The following is a 19,234-nucleotide window of genomic DNA, read 5'->3' as shown; positions in this document are numbered from 1 at the left end:
CAAACATCATCTACATATGAATAACCTGTTCATGGACTCTCAGTTTGGGATGCTCCTTGGTCACTCGGCTCCTGATAAAATAGATGAACTTCAGAGGTTAGGTGATAATGTATGGTCTTGACATCAAGGCCACATTTGACAAGTATGATATCAAGGAGCCCTAGAATAACTAGAGTTAATAGGAAGATGGTGCATACCCTTTGCTATTTGGGGGGCGTAGCTAGTAATATAAAAGACATTTGCGAGAGTTTTTTTAAAAAAAGATATCTACAAGGTAAGAGAGGCACAAATGGACATTAGGCCATTGACAAATGAGCCTGGAGAAGTAGTAATGGCAAACAAAGAAATAGTGGAGAAACAGAATAGATACTTTGCATCAGTTTTCACAGTGAAAGAAACTAGCAGCAATCAGAAATTCAAGACAGTCTGAGGGCAGAGTTGAATGTAGTGGCCACCACAAAGGAGAAGGTGCTGGGAAAGCTAGAAGGTCTGAACGTAGATAAGTTACCCAGACCAGATGGACGACACCCCAGATTTCTAAAGAAGATACGAGATTGTAGAGGCATTGGCAGGATCTTTCAGGAATCACTGGAGCCAGGAAGGGTCCCAGAGATTAATATAACATGACTGTTTAGGAAGAGATGCAGGCAGGCAAAGAACAAGAAATTGCGGGCTGGTTATACTGTCATCGTTAAGATTTTAGAGTCCATTATTAAGGATGATTATCTCCAGGATTTAGACCAAGGTCAACAGACTCCAACTTCAGAATATGGGAGGGTAAAGGAATCTCCTATCTGGGAGATCTAATTGAGGGAGAGGTCTTGATGTCTTTCAGCCAATTAGGTCAGAAATACGGAATCCCTAATAGGGACCTTTTCCGATATTTCCAGGTTAGGGATTACATACAGACGATGACTACGCTCTTAGCCCAGCCCTACAAGTTGGATATAGAACAAAGTGTTTCAATGAGGGCGGCACTCTCTCAGTTAGTACCATATATCACCTGCAGAGAGGGAATCCACAGCTCTTTTGATTTTTATTTAGCAACATGAGCACTTTGTCTACAAAAGTAAATCAGAGACGGCAAATAACTCACTTTTTTGAAAGCTTGTCCACCATCTTCAAAGCCTAAGTCAAGAATGAGATGGAGTACTCTCCACACGCCTGGATGAACGTAGCTCCAACATCATTCAAAAAGTTTGACACCATCCAAGCCAAAACAGCCCAGATGACTAGCACCACATCCACATTCAATCCCTCCACTACCTACTAAAAGGTGGCAGTAGTGTGTACCATCTACAACATGCTGGGCAGAAATTCACCAAGAGTCCTTAGACAACATCTTTTAAACCCATAACAACTTTCATCTGGATGGACATGAATAGCAGGTAACTGGAACTTGAACACCTACATACATCACCACTAACTATCCTGAAGTGAAAATATACCAATTGCTTCTTTTCTGTGGCTACGTCAAAATCTGGGAACTTCCTTCCTAACAGCACAATGTCTACCTACACCAAACTACAGCAATTAAAAAAGTTTTTAAAAAATCACACAACACCAGGTAATAATCCAACAGGTTTATTTGGAAGCACTAGCTTTCAGAACGCTGCTCCTTCATCATCACCTGATAAAGGAGCAGTGCTCCAAAAGCTAGTACTTCCAAATAAACCGGCTGGACTATAACCTGGTGTTGTGAGATTTTTAACTTTGTACACCCCAGTCCAACACCGGCATCTCCAAATCATCACAATTCAAGGCGGCAGTGCACCATCATCTTTAGGGTGTAGCTTTGCTCGCTGAGCTGTAGGTTTGATATCCAGACGTTTCATTACCTGGCTAGGTAACATCATCAGTGGCGACCTCCAAGTGAAGCAAAGCTGTTGTATCCTGCTTTCTATTTATACGTTTGTGCTGGATGGGGTTCCTGGGGTTTGTGGTGATGTCATTTCCTGTTCGTTTTCTGAGGGCTGATAGATGGTATCTAGATCTGTGTTTGTTTATGGCATTGTGGTTGGAGTGCCAGGCCTCTAGGAATTCTCTGGCATGTCTTTGCTTAGCCTGTCCCAGGATAGATGTGTTGTCCCAGTCGAATTGTGGGTTTATTTCATCAGTGTCTAGGGCTACGAGGGAGAGAGGGTCGTGTCTTTTTGTGGCTAGCTGGTGTTCGTGTATCCTGGTGGCTAACTTTCTTCCTGTTTGTCCTACGACTTGTTTGTGGCAGTCCTTGAATGGAATTTTGTAGATGAAGTTGGTTTTGTCCATGGGTTGTATTGGGTCTTTTAAATTTGTTAGTTTTTGTTTGAGAGTGTTGTTGGGTTTGTGCGCTACTAGGATTCCGAGGGGTCTTAGTAGTCTGGCTGTCATTTCTGAAACTTCCTTGATGTATGGTAAGGTGGTTAGGGTTTCTGGCTGTGTTTGGTCTGCTTGTCATGGTTTGTTCTTGAGGAATCTGCAGACCGTATTTTTTGAGTATCTGTTCTCCTTGAATACATTCTCCTCTGTTTTCCAAAGTTCGTCTGTGCTGCAGTGTGTGGTGACTCGTTGGAATAGTATTCTGATACAGCTTCGTTTGTATGTTGGGATGGTTGCTAGTGTAAGTAAGTATTTGGTCAGTGTTTGTCAGTTTTCTGTATATGCAGGTTTGGAGTTCTCAGTTGTCCTTTCTTTCGACTGTGACGTCCAGGAATGCGAGTTTGTTGTCGGTTTCTTCCTCCTTGGTGAACTTTATGCCTGTGAGGGTGTTGTTGATGATGTTAAATGTCTCTTCTGACAACAAACTCGCATTCCTGGATGTCACAGTCGAAAGAAAGGACAACGGAGAACTTCGAACCTGCGTATACAGAAAACTGACAAACACTTGGAGGTCGCCACTGATGTTACCTAGCCAGGTAATGAAACGTCTGGATATCAAACCTGCAGCTCAGCGAGCAAAGCTACACCCTAAACCTCAACCTGAGCTACAAACCTTGCAAAAACCATCATCTTCTCAAGAGTAATTAGGAATAGGTAATAAAATGTTGGCTTGGCTGTGAAGCCAAGATCCTAAATAAATTTTAAAAAGAAACCGCTGTGAGAAAAAGTTCCAGCTTTTTATAAGCTGCTCAGCATTTTAAAGTACTTGAGTAATATTACAATTTCTGAAAACTCTTTACATAATGTAATTAGGTTTTGAACTATACCAGATCTGTGCAGGCAAATACGTACTCTAGCACTTCATTTTTGCTGTCTATTTTAGCCATCACCTCTCGCAACAACTTTGCCTTTTCTTCACTAGAAAAACAGAATGAGAAAAGGGTGAGACATAGCACAGACACAGCTTGAAGCATGTTTCACAATATTAAGCCTTTACAACATTTTATTTTTGTAAACCTATAAAGTTGAACAAAAAATCTGCAGTTACTGTAGTTATTTTGCAATCTGTGTGTTCATAATATTATTTAAATTAGTAATTTAAAGGAAACAACATACAAGCAGTTTTGGACACCAATAACAGAAGAGAGCAATGAAAACCCTGAATTTAAAAAGGTAAACAGTATGCACTGTTTATTCATACCTTGGAAAAAGACAAAGAAAGTTTAACACCTCAATGAGACCTTACCCAGACAGACTGAAATTCTGACTAGTCCTTTTCATGTTTTAAGATATCCAATGGTTGATCAAAGATTATTTGTCAAACAATTCATTACAGCTTTGATCATGCATTGCCCTTTCATGAAATGTCAGGCGCTCTTTATTCTCCAAATTGAATTTTGGATATAATCATTCATCTAAAATTCATATCAATTCCCTGGTAATTTATTCAGCAGTTTTCACTGTATAAAATGATGGCCCAGCTTCCCATCTGCCAGTTTCTATCTTCTACCTCCTGATACTCGATCCCTCAAGTCAGCTTTTCAGATTTGTCTATGTCACTGTCATCTCAAACTCATGCACCATCCTGGCTTTACCATGTACTACTGCTCCCCTAACTGAAATCTCCAACATCATTGTGGGAGCACTTCTATCATACCAGTTTGAAAACTTCAAGGTGGCTACTACATTCTCGCAGGCAGCTAGGGACAGATAATATATTATACCCATCTCGAGGGTGAACAAAATAAGTACTGAAAATATGGCTCATGAAGTTCTCAAAAGCCTTTTCGCTTCTAAACAGAACAAGTTTAAGCTCCTAAAGCATCCATGACTTACTTACATATTTATAGAGAAATTGGTGGAGCTAACAAATTAGCCTTTTCGTTTAAAACAAAAAAAAAAGGAACTCATAACAGTGCAATGTCTTCAGAAGGACACATTTTGAAGTTCCTGTGCTTAATCTTTGGCAATGTAGCTCTTCAGAAGCTGCAACCCCCAGCCTTACCTGTACAGAGACGAGGCCTCGTGGGCTTCCATCGGCACCAATTTTGCAAAAATGTCAGGACCAGTCACATTTGGATCAGTTGGGTTGACAGGAAGGGCTTTTACCAAAGATGCTCCTATCAAAAATAAGTTGCCACAAAAGGTAAGATACCTGCACTACCTTCCAGAAAAAAAAAATTTGTTCAATGAACTTGAATATGCACAAAAAAAAGCTCTAAATTTTACTGCTACTTTTAAAAATTAAGTAACTCAGTTCAATGACCAAAGTTCAGGGCTGAATGACGTTAAGTTGTAAAGAGCAGACAAAATGACGTTAGGATATTGAGAGAGACAGAAAAGATTGAAGAATCAAGAATTGCAGAGTTTTGAATTTTGGAAACAAAGAATGAGAATATGAGCCAGTGTTCATTGTAAGCAATACCCTCCACACACACACGATCAAAAAAATGAAAATATTTCAGTTAAATTTAAATGCTGGTCAACAGAAAATATCCTTAGAGAACTTGCCTTTTACAGATGAGAGTGAATCCAGTGGTGGTACCGCCTCATGATAGATAAAGTCATTGTCCTTCTTAGCAGCATTATACCTAAATGTAACAAAGAAGGTACAGACTGTCGAAAAAAAAACTCAAGGTAAAGATATTTTTACATGTTCTCCCATCTTCCTTCTTACCCAAATGCCAAAATTTGTGAAAGCTCCTCATAATACAATAACCAGAAATATTTCCAATTTAGAACTGAAATGAACTATTGCCATCAGGAAATGTTTTACTGACACCATAAGTAAAACATCACATATTACTGGTTCTCAAGAGCGGTACATTCTGTGCTGCTTCAAATAAATGGTGACATCCTGAAAAATGTCCATATTATGGATGCCTTAAAATGCATAGAAGTGGGTAGATCTGCAGGGCCTGATCAGGTGTACCCTATAACTCTCGGGAAGTTAGGTAAGTGATTGCTGGGTCTCTTGCTGAGAAATTTATATCATCAATAGTCACAGGTGAGGTGCCGGAATACTGGAGGCTGACTGACATGGTGCCGCTATTTAAGAAAGGTGATAAGGAAAAAACCAGGGAACTATAGACCAGTGAGCCTGACATCAGTGGTGGGCAAGTTATTGAAGGGAATCCTGAAGGACAGGATTTACATGCATTTGGAAATGGAAGGACTGATTTGGGCTAGTCAACATGGCTTTGTGTATGAGAAGTCATGTCTCACAAACTTGATTGAGCTTTTTGAAGTAGTAACAAAGAGGGTTGGTGAGGGCAGAGCGGTGGACATGATCTATATGGACTTCAGTAAGGTGGTTGACAAGAATCCTCATGGTAGACTGATTAGCAAGGTTAAAGCTCATGGAATACAGGGAGAACTAGCCATTTGGATACTGAGCTGACTTGAAGGCAGAAGACAAAGGGTGGTAGTGGAGGGTTGCTTTACAGACTGGAGGCCTGTGATCAGTGGTGTGCCACAAGGATCGGTGCTAGGTCCACTGCTTTTTGTCATTTATATAAAGAATTTGGAATGTGAAAACAGCAGGAATAGTAAGTTTTCAGATGACACCAGAATTGGAAGTATACTGGACAGCGAAGGAGGTTACCTCAGATTACAACAGGATCTTGATCAAATGGGTCAATGGGCTTAGAAGTGGCAGATGGAGGCGCTGCATTTTGGAAAGGCAAATCAGAGCAGGAGTTATGCACTTAATGGTAAGGTCCTAGGAAGTGTTGCTGAACAGAGAGTCCTTGAGGTGCAGGTTCATAGTTCCTTGAAAGTAGAGTCACAGATAGATAGGATAGAGAAGACGATGTTTGGTATGTTTTCCTTTATTGGGCAGAGCACTGAGTAAAGGAGTTGGGAGATCATGTTGCGGCTGTACACGAGATTGGTTAGACCACTTTTGGAATATCATGTGCAATTCTGGTCTCCCTCCTAATCAGAAGGATGTTATGAAACTTGAAAGGGTTCAGAAAAGATTTGCAAGAATGTTGCCAGGGTTGGAGGATTGGAGCCAGAGGGAGAGGCTTAACAGGCTGGGGCTGTTTTCCCTGGAGCATTGGAGGCTGAGAGGTGACCTTATGGAGGTGACCTTATGGAGGTTTATAAAATCATGAGGGGCATGGATAGGGTAAATGGACATGTTCTGGGCTCCCCCACCGAAGGATAAAGACCTATACGGCATAGGTTTAGGATGGAGGGAAAATTTTAAAAGGGACCTAAGGGAGAACTTTTTCCACAGAGGGTGGTGCATGTGCCAAAGGAAGTGGTAGAGGCTTGTACAATTACAACATTTAAAAGGCATCTGGATAGGTATATGATTAGGAAGGGTTTAGATGGATATGGCAAACGGGACGAGATTTGGTTAGGATATCTGGTCGGCGTGGATGAGTTGGATCGAAGAGTTTGTTCCCATGATGTACATCTCCTTGACTCTAATTGATATAAAATGGGACACAAAAGTAAGTTGTATAGAATGCCTTTGTCGGACCCCATAAGTATGATTGTTAGCTTTCAGCATCAGACAAGGATATATTGGGCAATGGAAGGGGTGCAATGTAGGTTCACCAGAACACCACCAAGGCTTAACTAATTACTTTTAAGAGAATAGGTAGCAGTCAGTTAGGATTCACTTAAGTTTAAATGGCTGAGGGCTAATAATAAAGAGGTAAATATGATGTGATCTGGTCCTTGGATTTGATGAGTGACAAAGGTCATTGCCCTTTCTAAATTAGACTTTAAATGTTAATTCTATTTCTGTTTCAACAGATACTGTTAGATCTGGTGAGATTTTCAAGCATTATGTTTTATTTCAAATCTCCAGCATATGTAATATTTTGCTTGTAGATAGCGGTGGCTGCGTCAGACAGCCTGATCAACACGAGATCTCTAGAAAAGCATCCTTACAACAAAGAGGAGGCAGTTTAGGGTAATTTGAGAGAATCTTTCCCACAAGTGACAGAGCAATAAGCCTGTAGCTCCCACAATTGAGTTTTAATGCTTCTTTAACAGTGAAGCATTTATGGCACCAAAGAAATTGGAAGGCAGCTTCATCACGCCACTGATTTTTGTAAAAAGGTCAGAGTGTTCAAGTGAAAGTTAGTGTCTACAAGCTTTATAGATCTTTGCAAGAAGTAATGCTCAGATCACATGCTTTGTCTTCTACCCAAATTTGATCTCTCAAGCTGTTGAAATGTTTTGATAATTCTGATAACACAGCTGACTCCTGACCAAAAAGGTTCCTGTAGTGCTCCTTTCATGGATCTCAGATGGCTGCATTGTCTTGGAGTACTATAGCTTTCAGCTTAACAAGGGAGGAACCACTTATTTCAATCACCTCATAAATAGTCTCAGTGGCCTGGAAGAGGCTGTGCATATCACGTCAGTCTGCTCTTTTGGGGTTCACTGGGCTAATCTACCAATGACATGCACTTGATGATACACATTGTTCTGAGCTTCGAGTTTCAATTGTAAATACTTGCTTCATTTCTGTGGTGATCGATGTTGATTTTTGACATGTAACGATGGATTTGTATTAACAAGTGAGAAGGCTGCAGATTTCTTTGTCTCTCATCATCTAATATATCTGTGTCAGCAATGTTTAAATGCAATGATCTGGGTGCAACGCAAACATAATCTGGAACAATGAAAAGAGCTCTACATGGCCTTTGTTGATCTGCCAAAAGCTTTTGACTCCAACTGAAAAACCCTTTGGAAAGTCTTCCAGAGATATGGATGTCCAGCAACATTTACTACTATCCTGTGACTCCTGTATGATGGAATAGCAACAGTCTCCTTTTTCAATTAATTGAAGGTTGAGTCCTTTGTACTAATGAGCATTAAGCAAGGCCATGTCATTGCATCAACTGTTTACTATCTATATCAGCTCGTCATTGGACTTAGTCATGAACCTTTTTGGAAGTTGGTCATGGACAAGTTTCAAACCAATGTAGAACTATTCAACATCAGCAAGCCAAGAGCTCGGGGAGGTTACACGAGGTAGAAAGAGATGAAGCCTGCATGGTTGGATGGGACAAATGGGGAAGCAGGAGAGGAGGCTACAAAGACGAGAACAGTTTCAAATATGCTCTCAAATGAATACTCCGTTAACTACAACCAAGGAGAATTGGAAACCACTTGGAAATAAATTTAGAAATGCTAGCTTAACGCTGCATACATTCAACAAGCTTATGCAAGAAAATGATGGTGAATGCTGTTGTAATGAACACTGTGTCAATTGCTAAGTTCAAATCTGACACTGAGATTAGAGATGCATTCAAAGGGAAGTAATTGCCTGGTTAGCTGATGAAAATATATTAATTGTGACTTCAATCTGGAAAGTATGTTTAGACTTTTACTGTGAAGAACTGTGTCAGTCACTTCAATAAAAAAAGGTGTAGCTACCTTCCATCTGTTCCGTTGTGCCAACTTTATTGTGATATAGAGGAAATAAATGTTTTTCTTGAGTGTTATGGCATTAAATTTAATGTATGTTTGATAATTAAGCACCTTGATTTTTTTCTAGTTCTGGTTCTGTGCAAGATCAAAAAGAGTCACTTTTTTTTAATATAATTCATTCACAGGGTGAAGGCATCACTAGCTAGGCATTTATCATCCATTCCTACTTGCCCAGAGAGCAGTTGGAGTCATCCACATTGCTGTACATCTGGAGTTATGTGCAGGCGAGACCAGGTAAGGATGGCAATTTCCTTCTCAAAAGAAGATCAGTGAACCAAATGGGTTTTTCTGAGAGTTGACAGGGGTTTCACGGTCATCATTAGACTCTTAATTTCATATATTTATTGAAACTCAAATACCATGATTATGGGAAGACAATATGGTGGCTCAATAACTAGTACTGCTGTCTCAATGCCAGGGACCCGGGTTTGATTCCATTCTCGGGTAACCGAATTTGTGCATTCTCCACATGTCTGCCTTGATTTCTTCCTACAGTCAAAGATGTGCAAACTAGGTATTTAGCCATGGTTAATGCAGGATTACAGTGATATGGTAGGGGGTTGGTTCTGGGTGGGATGTTCTCCGGAGGGTCAGTGTGGACTCAATGGGCCAAACAGCCTGCTCCATCACTCTAGGGATTCTGTGATACATCAACACAAATATAGAACATTATTGCATGACGACATTGCATAATAATGAATAGTGAGAATGAAAAAGCAGCCTGAAAACAAAAAAAAATGCTCAAAAAGAATTATGTGCTTTGACATATGTAGAAAGATGGAGTACATGATGTGATGCTTTTGAAGCAGAAATATTCAAAAGAAGTTTGCATCGATTATTTTAATTGTTGATCAATGCAACACCTACAAGTTTTACAATCAGTTTGGTGGTGAGATGGACTCCAACCTCCTGCTCAAACAATGTTGTACAGCCAATCAGCAGATATCAAGTTCTGTCTCGTTAAGGGAAGCAGTTGGTGTTAAACAAAAGGATGAAAAGACCTCCTACAGCAAATAGATGGTAAGTAGATATGCACAGCATAGATAAGGACTTATTGACAAGGTAAAGAGAGAGAGATTGGGAAAAGAAATACATGCCTTTTATAGAGAAATAACTTCAAAAGAATGCTAAAAAGGAAAGCAGTGTGCAATATGTTGGATTTCTAAGCTCCTAATTATGTTCATCAGCTTTCTATTAGAAGATTCTCCTTAAAAGGAGAGTACATTAACAGCAGAATATTTTCACCATGTCATCCTGGGGTGCTTCTGCTCACATTCTAAGAATCTATTAAAGTGTGCCAGCTGTTATAAAAGATGCTCGATTATTGTCCTTTCTGACTGGAGTTGTGCATAGTTGTAGAATTTAAAAAGCAAAGTAGGATAAAACCTGTTTAAACAGTAATTCAAATTACAAAATAAGGGAGGAAGGTTGGTATATGCATTCTATTAGCAATTCAGATTTGTAACCTGGACTTCAATGCCAACTGTAGACAACATAAATAAAATGCCTCAATTTGGCAGTAGGTGACATTAAATTAACAAGCGTCCTCAGAACGCAAGTGAACAGCCGATTTGTGAAATGGTAATGTCAGATAAAAATGAATACTGTTCTGACATTGTAAGTAAGGCAAGTTGTGTTAGAATTGACAGAACTGCACTCTAATTGTTTAACTATTAACCTAGGAGCCCTCAACACCAGCATTCACTCAGAGTATAGCTATGCAGCTGCTCTGAGGATCAGCACACGTTGACTGGTATGTCAATTCAATCGCTGCGTTGACTCATGGTTTTGTAAGTTGCTGCTTCACATGGTCAGGTAATATAGCTCAACACTGGCTGCTAGTTACTCAAAGTGATGAGACTGGATACCTTGATACAACTTGGAATGTGAGAGACAACTAATATGGATGCTTTTAAGGGGAAGTTAAGCACTAGTGAAAAAGGAATTGAAAGATACGGTGTTGAGATGAAATAGGATCAGAAATAGCTTGTGTGGAGACACGTGGGTATATGCCTGGCTACAGGGAAAAAAAACAGTGGGTCTGAGTGAATTGCTCTTGTTGAGAGATTGAATGGCCTCCTTCAACACTAACCATGTTATGACTGTAAATGTTAAATTACTTACTTTCCTCCAATTACATCCATAGTAAATCGTAGTGCTTCTTGAACTGTCTCAGGTTGGCCCTAAAACACAAAGTGAGTCCACAATTTGCTTTTGCACCAGATATTTCACACATTGGTAAGAGTTGGCACTTTCTTCCACTCCTACCTTCTATGCTGTTGACAAATTGAGATTTTTTTTTGAGTACAGCCTGTATGGTAGATATTTGGGAACCACAATGTAGTATATCTGGATTCTCAAAAGGTATTCAATAAAATGCCACACAAAAGATTAATAGGCAATAAAGAAGGGGTTGTGGAGTCAGGTACTGAAGTATTATGAGAAGAGGATTATTAAAGACAGTAAACAGAGTGGGTATAAATGGGGCACTTTCAAGTTTGCAGACTGTTAGTAATGATACAACACAAGCATCAGTGCTGGGATCTCAACATTTTAAAATCTATATTAATTACTTTTATTAATAAGTGGAAGGCAACAGATCCAGATTGTTCATCATGCAGAGCTAGCTGGAAAAGTAAATACTGACTCATACACAGATTGGATAAAGAGAAAAAGGTAGGCTTACACTATAACTGTATAAAACATTGGTTAGGCCAAAGCTAGAGTAGAACATAGAACATAACAGCGCAGTACAGGCCCTTTGGCCCTCGATGTTGCACTGATCCAAGCCCACCATCCTCCATATGCCTATCCAATGCCCGTTTAAATGACCATAAAGAGGGAGAGTCCACCACTGCTACTGGCAGGGCATTCCATGAACTCACGACTCGCTGAGTAAAGAATCTACCCCTAACATCTGTCCTATACCTACCACCCCTTAATTTAAAGCTATGCCCCCTCGTAATAGCTGACTCCATACATGGAAAAAGGTTCTCATGGTCAACCCTATCAAAACCCCTAATCATCTTGTACACCTCTATTAAGTCACCCCTAAACCTTCTTTTCTCCAATGAAAACAGCCCCAAGTACCTCAGCCTTTCCTCATACGATCTTCCTACCATACCAGGCAACATCCTGGTAAACCTCCTCTGCACCCGTTCCAGTGCCTCCACATCCTTCCTATAGTATGGCGACCAAAACTGCACACAATACTCCAGATACGGCCACACCAGAGTCTTATACAACTGCAGCATGACCTCAGGATTCCGGAACTCAATTCCTCTACCAATAAAGCCGCTATGCCATATGCCACCTTCACCGCACTATTTACCTGGGTGGCAACTTTCAGAGATCTGTGTACATGGACACCAAGATCCCTCTGCTCATCCACACTACCAAGTATCCGACCATTAGCCCAGTACCCCACCTTGTTGTTCCTCATACCAAAGTGAATTACCTCACACTTACCCACATTAAACTCAATTTGCCACCTTTCTGCCCAGCTCTGCAGCTTATCTATATCCCGCTGTAACCTGACACATCCTTCCTCACTGTCAACAACTCCACTGGCTTTCGTATCATCCGCAAACTTGCTCACCCAACCTTCTAGCCCCTCCTCCAGGTCATTTATAAAAATGACAAACAGCAATGGTCCCAAAACAGATCCTTGCGGAACACCACTAGTAACTGCACTCCAAGATAAACCTTTACCATCAACTACTACCCTGTGTCTTCTTCCAGCCAGCCAATTCCTAATCCAAACCTCCAACTCACCCTCAATGCCATACCTCCATATTTTTTGCAGTAGCCTACCATGGGGAACCTTATCAAATGCCTTACTAATATCCATATACACCACATCTACTGCTTTACCCTCATCCACCTCCTTAGTCACCTTCTCAAAGAATTCAATAATTTTTTTGAGGCATGACCTGCCCTTCACAAAACCATGCTGACTATCCTTGATCACATTATTTCTATCCAGATGTTCATAAATCCTATCCCTTACAATTCTCTCTAAGACTTTTCCCACAACAGAAGTGAGGCTCACCGGCCTATAGTTACTAGGGTTATCCCTACTCCCCTTCTTGAACAAGGGAACCACATTTGCTATCCTCCAGTCTTCTGGCACTATTCCTGTAGACAACGAGGACATAAAAATCAAGGCCAATGGCTCTGCAATCTCCTCCCTTGCTTCCCAGAGAATCCTAGGATAAATGCCATCAGGCCCAGGGGACTTATCTATTTTCACCCTTTCCAGAATTTCCAACACCTCTTCCCTACATAGCTCAAAGCCGTCCATTCTAATTAATTATGACTCAGTATTCACATCGGCAACAACGTCCTGTTCCTGAGTGAATACTGACGAAAAGTATTCATTCAGTGTCTCCCCAATCTCTTCAGCCTCCACACGCAACTTCCCACTACTATCCTTGACTGGACCTATTCCTACCCTAGTCATTCTTTTATTCCTGACATACCTATAGAAAACCTTTGGGTTTTCCCTAATCCTACCAACTAAGGTCTTTTCATATCCCCTCCTTGCTGCTCTTACCTCTCTCTCTCCAGATCCTTCCTGGCTACCTTATAACTCTCAATCGCCCCAATTGAACCTTCACGCCTCATCTTTACATAGGCCGCCCTCTTCCTTTTAACAAGGGATTCCAATTCCTTATTAAACCACGGCTCCCTCACACGACCCTTTCCTCCCTGCCTGACAGGTACATATTTATCAAGGACACTCAATAGTTGCTCCTTGAACAAGCTCCACATATCAATTGTGCCCTTGCCTTGAAGCCTACTTTTCCAAGCCACGCATCCTAAGTCGTGCCTCACCGCATCATAATTTCCCTGCCCCCAGCTATAACTGTTGCCCTGCAGTACACACTTATCCTTCTCCATCACTAGAGTAAAAGTCACCTAATTGTGGTCACTGTCCCCAAAGTGCTCACCTACCTCCAATTCTAACACCTGGCCTGGTTCATTGCCCAGAACCAAATCCAGTATGGCCTCACCTCTTGTTGGCCTGTCTACATATTGTGTCAGGAAACTCTCCTGTACATATTGGACAAACACTGACCCATCTAACAAACTCGAGCTATAGCTTTCCTAGTCAATATCAGGAAAGTTAAAGACCCCCATAACAACCACCCTATTACTTTCACTCTTCTCCCGAATCATCCTCGCAATCCTTTCTTCTACATCTCTAGGACTATTAAGAGGCCTGTAGAAAACTCCTAACACTCACCTTTCCTATTTCTAACCTCAGCCCAAACTACCTCAGATGGCAAGTCTTCATCCATCGTCCTTTCCACTGCAGTAATACTATCTTTGACAAGCAATGCCACACCTCCCCCTCTTTTACCGTCACCTCTGACCCTACTAAAACATTTAAACCCTGGAACCTGCAACAGCCAATCCTGTCCCTGTTCTACCCATGTCTCTAATAGCCACAACATCGAAATCCCAGGTACCAACCCACGCTGCAAGTTCACCTACCTTATTTCGTATACTTCTTGCATTGAAGTATACACACTTCAAGCCACTTTCCTGTTTACAGGCACCATCCTTTGAGATTGATGCCATGTTCCTAACATCCCTACACTCCAGGTCCTGCACCCTAAAGCCACAGTCTATGTTCCCATGCCCCTGCAGAGTTAGTTTAAACACCCCCCCCCCCCCCCCCCAACCAAGGATACTGGTGCCCCTCAGGTTTAGGTGTAGACCATCCTGTTTATAGAGGTCCCACCTTCCCCAGAATGAACCCCACTTATCCAGATACCGGAATCCCTCCCTCCTGCACCATCCCTGTAGCCATGCATTTAACTGTTCTCTCTCCCTATTCTTCGACTCTCTATCACGTGGCACGGGTAACAAACCAGAGACAACTCTGTTTGTTCTAACTCTGAGCTTCCAACCTAGCTCCCTGAAAGCCTGCCTAACATCCTCAGCCCTCCTCCTACCTATGTCATTGGTGCCAATGTGGACCACAACTTCGGGCTGCTCCCCCTCCCCCTTGAGGACCCAGAAAACACAATCAAAGACGTCATGTACCCTTGCACCTGGGAGGCAACATACCAAACGCGAGTCTCTCTCGCCCCCACAAAACCGCCTATCTGTGCCCCGAACTATCGAGTCCCCAATAACTATTGCTCTGGTCTTCTCCACCCTTCCCTTCTGAGCAACGGGGACAGACTCCGTGCCAGAGGCTTGAACCCCATTGCTTACCCCTGGTAAGTCGTCCACCCCACAAGTATCCAAAACGGTATACTTGTTCTTGAGGGGAACGGCCACAGGGGGCCCCTGCACTGGCTGCTTCTTTTCAGTCCCCCTCACTGTCACCCATCTGTCTGCAATCTTTGGAGTCACTACTTCCCTAAAGCTCCGATCTATGACCCCCTCTGCCTCCCAAATGATCCTAAGTTCATCCAACTCCAGCTCCTAACACGGTCTTGGAGGTGCTGGAGATGGGTGCACTTCCTGCAAGTGTAATCAGCAGGGACGACCATGGCATCCCTCACCTGCATGCAGTTCTGAAATATATACTAAAGAAGTGATGTGACAGCACTGGAGAGTGCAGAGGAGATTTACCAGGATGTTGCCCGAGCTGGGGAGTTTGGATACAATGGGATTGTTTTTTTAAGAGCAGAAGTGACTGAGATGGGACATGATTGAAATGAATAAAATGATAAGAGACATAGATAAGGTAGAGAGGAAAAACTTTTCCCCTTAAATGGAAAGATCACTGGCTGCTGACATATCTTTAAACAAAAGGGCAGATGATTTAGAGGAGTGAGGGGAAAAACTTTTTTCCACCCAGAGGATAGTGACAATCTGGAACACATGGCCTATTAGGCTGGTAGAGGCAGAAACCCTCATAACATTTCAGTAGTATTTAGATGTGTACTAGGGATGCGTAGGCATATAAGGTTATGGGTCAAATGCTGGAAAATTTCACTAAAATAGATAGTTGCCTGTTTTTGACCAGCACTAACTCAATGGCCAAAGGACCTTTCTCTGTGCTGCAGACTTCTGTGACTCCAGGAGATACTTGAATAATTAGTGCACGTTTTCTCAACATCATGCAATGGCAACATTTTATATGCAAACATTTATCTGCTGAAAAGAAATGACTCAAAGCTCACCTTTGCATATTTGACGGCTTCATTTAATTTATCCAATGAGCTTTGAAAGTAAGCAAGCTGCAGAGAAAAAACAAAATCCACAATCTTAAAATCACACTGCATCTAAACAGGTGGACAAATACATTAATTTCAATTCGACAGCAGACTCCGTTCACACACCGAGGTATGATGAACAATGAAAAATATTTCCTACTCACTCTTTCTCCATACTTCTGCTGTTCTTCTGATTGCTTACCCATATGAAGCTGTGATAAAGAAAACAGAAAAAAAGTGTTGAGGTTGGCAGGAAGAGCTGGAAAACCCCAACTACTAAGCAGAGAGAATGATTGTCAGAACTGCTGTGAGCTATAAAAATATCCTACTAATCACTTAAATTTATGCCTTCTTTGTGGTTGGAGATTTTTCTCAACATCACAGCTGAAATGCATGGTTTGTGCCACACAATTTTCAGTTGCCCAACATAAAGGTTTTTGCAGTGCATTAGTCTTGCTACTACCTTCAATATATTGGATAGGCCATGCACGAATAACTTCCGTGTGTTTGGAGGAAGAGAGAGAGAGCGAGAGAGAGCGAGAGAGAGCGAGAGAGAGCGAGAGAGAGCGAGAGAGAGCGAGAGAGAGCGAGAGAGAGCGAGAGAGAGCGAGAGAGAGCGAGAGAGAGCGAGAGAGAGCGAGAGAGAGCGAGAGAGAGCGAGAGAGAGCGAGAGAGAGCGAGAGAGAGCGAGAGAGAGCGAGAGAGAGCGAGAGAGAGCGAGAGAGAGCGAGAGAGAGCGAGAGAGAGCGAGAGAGAGCGAGAGAGAGCGAGAGAGAGCGAGAGAGAGCGAGAGAGAGCGAGAGAGAGCGAGAGAGAGCGAGAGAGAGCGAGAGAGAGCGAGAGAGAGCGAGAGAGAGCGAGAGAGAGCGAGAGAGAGCGAGAGAGAGCGAGAGAGAGCGAGAGAGAGCGAGAGAGAGCGAGAGAGAGCGAGAGAGAGCGAGAGAGAGCGAGAGAGAGCGAGAGAGAGCGAGAGAGAGCGAGAGAGAGCGAGAGAGAGCGAGAGAGAGCGAGAGAGAGCGAGAGAGAGCGAGAGAGAGCGAGAGAGAGCGAGAGAGAGCGAGAGAGAGCGAGAGAGAGCGAGAGAGAGCGAGAGAGAGCGAGAAATAGATAAAAGGCATACAGATTAACTAAGGCTACAATGGACAGAGAAATTCAGCAAGTAAGAGAAATGCATAAAAACCTCTACTTATTTCTCCTCAGAATGCAGAAAGCCAACAGGGAGATTCCAATTTACGAATGTCTGACTCTTTAACACTTCAGATTAGATTACTTACAGTGTGGAAACAGGCCCTTCGGCCCAACAAGTCCACATTGACCCTCTGAAGAGCAACCCACCCAGACCCATTCCCCTACATGTACCCCTTCACCTAACACTACGGACAATTTAACATGGCCAATTCACCTAACGTGCACATTTGTTTTGGACTGTGGGAGGAAACCAGAGCACCCAGAGGAAACCCACGCAGATACGGGGAGAATGTGCAAACCTCACACAGGCAGTTGCGTGAAGCGGGAATTGAACCCAGGTCCCTGGCGCTGTGAAGCCGCCGTGCTAACCACCGTGCCACCCCTAACCTCAATCTCAGCCATTTCCAGTGGCATAGCTTTTATTGGAAATATATTCTCATCTCTTTAGAATCAAAGCCACAGATTTATTTTCCCCTCTTGCAAAGAGCCTAATGAGGCTAAAGACTTAAGGCACCTAAACTTGATGAAATGCATCTTAAGATATTAAAGTAGCTAGAGAGATAATGGATGCACCACTAATCAATTTTTCAAGAATTCAGAGTATCAGAAAACTACCAATACAATAACAGATTTAAAAAGGGAAGGAAACTTCTACCATCACCCTCCATTTCCTACCACTAAGCTAATTTTGGATCCAACTCACCAAGATGCTTTAAAACCTTCTGTATCAGTCTCCCATGTGGGACCTTGTAAATCTACATACACTACTATTGCATTACCCTCATTCTACATACATGTAAACCCCCTTGAAAAATTCAATCACACTGGTTAAATATGACTTTCTCTGACAAAGCCATGCTGACTATCATTATCAACATTGCCTCTCTAAATGGAGATTAATTCTCTCCTTCAGAAGTTTTTTTAATAGTTTCCCTACCACTGAGGTGACTCTCTGCTTTGTAATTTTCTCACTTATCTTTCTCAGACTTCTTGAAAAATAGAACCACATTAGCTGTTCTCCAGTCTTCTGGCACCTCCCCTGATCCAGAGAATAAATCAAAATTTGGGACAGGGTCCTGATGATTTTCTCCCTTGTCTCCCACAGCTGCTTAGGATTTACCTCTTCTACACTTGAGGGTTTGTTCACTTTTACACTCGCCTAAACCATCAATGTCTCCTCATTCCCAATATCAAACTGCTCAAAAGATTACTTTCTCGAATTCCATACCTACTTCTTCCTTCTCTCAAAAGGAAGGTCAATGTTTAACAGTCTCTCAGTATCCTCTGGTTTCACACTCCGGTTTCTCTCTTGGTCCCTAACAGGCCTTACTCTTTCCCTGGTTATTCTCTTTCGTCTGATTTGTTTGTGGAATATCTTGGGATTTCAGTCTTGCTCACCAGTATTTTTTCAAGCTCTGCTCTCTAAATTGCTTTAAGTTCCCCCTGTACTTTCGATACTCCACTGGGGTCTCCATTGATTTGCTAGCTTGTATCTGTGTTTCATTTATATGCATTACTGAATATCCACTGACATCCAGGGATATCTGAACTTGTTGTTCCTACACTTTACTCTAAAGGAACGTGTCAGGCATGTACTCTACCCAATCTTATTTGAATACTTCTCACCAATCTGCCATAGATTTACCCAGAAGGAGCTATTCGTAGTCTACTTTGGTCAGATAGAGTCAAAGATATGCAGCACAGAAAGACTCCTCGGTCCACCCAGATGCCTTTTAATTGTTGTGATTATATCAGCCTCCACCACCTCCTCTGGCAGCTCATTCCATACATGCACCACCTTCTGCATGAAAAAGTTGACCCGTAGGCCCTTTTACATTTTTCCACCTTAAACCCATGCCCTCTAGTTTTGGGCTCTCCCATCCTGGGGAAAAAACATTGTCTATTTACCCTAACCATGCCCCTCCATGTCCCATAAACCTCTATAAAGGTCACCTCTCCAGACTCTGATACTCCAGGAAAAATTACCCCAGCCTATTCAGCCTCTCCCTACAGCTAAAACTCTCCAACTCTGGCAACATTTTTGTAAATCT

At 42.1% G+C, this 19,234-nt stretch overlaps 1 protein-coding gene across 1 annotated transcript in view; it reads right to left on the bottom strand.

Annotated features, from left to right (window-relative positions):
* Positions 1-19,234, bottom strand: part of ptpn23a (protein tyrosine phosphatase, non-receptor type 23, a) — a 90,309-nt gene that overhangs the window by 34,726 nt on the left and 36,349 nt on the right. The window contains exons 9-14 of the mRNA XM_072570035.1: positions 16,160-16,207; positions 15,963-16,019; positions 10,942-11,000; positions 4,870-4,949; positions 4,364-4,478; positions 3,211-3,276 (exon numbers count right to left, since the gene is read on the bottom strand). Of these exons, the coding sequence (XP_072426136.1) occupies positions 3,211-3,276; positions 4,364-4,478; positions 4,870-4,949; positions 10,942-11,000; positions 15,963-16,019; positions 16,160-16,207 (425 nt within the window). The remainder of the gene's footprint in view (positions 1-3,210; positions 3,277-4,363; positions 4,479-4,869; positions 4,950-10,941; positions 11,001-15,962; positions 16,020-16,159; positions 16,208-19,234) is intronic.

This window comes from Chiloscyllium punctatum, chromosome 5 (assembly GCF_047496795.1).
Source record: "Chiloscyllium punctatum isolate Juve2018m chromosome 5, sChiPun1.3, whole genome shotgun sequence".
NCBI classification, from domain to species: Eukaryota; Metazoa; Chordata; class Chondrichthyes; order Orectolobiformes; family Hemiscylliidae; genus Chiloscyllium; species Chiloscyllium punctatum.
This window is presented reverse-complemented; position numbering and strand designations above follow the sequence as displayed.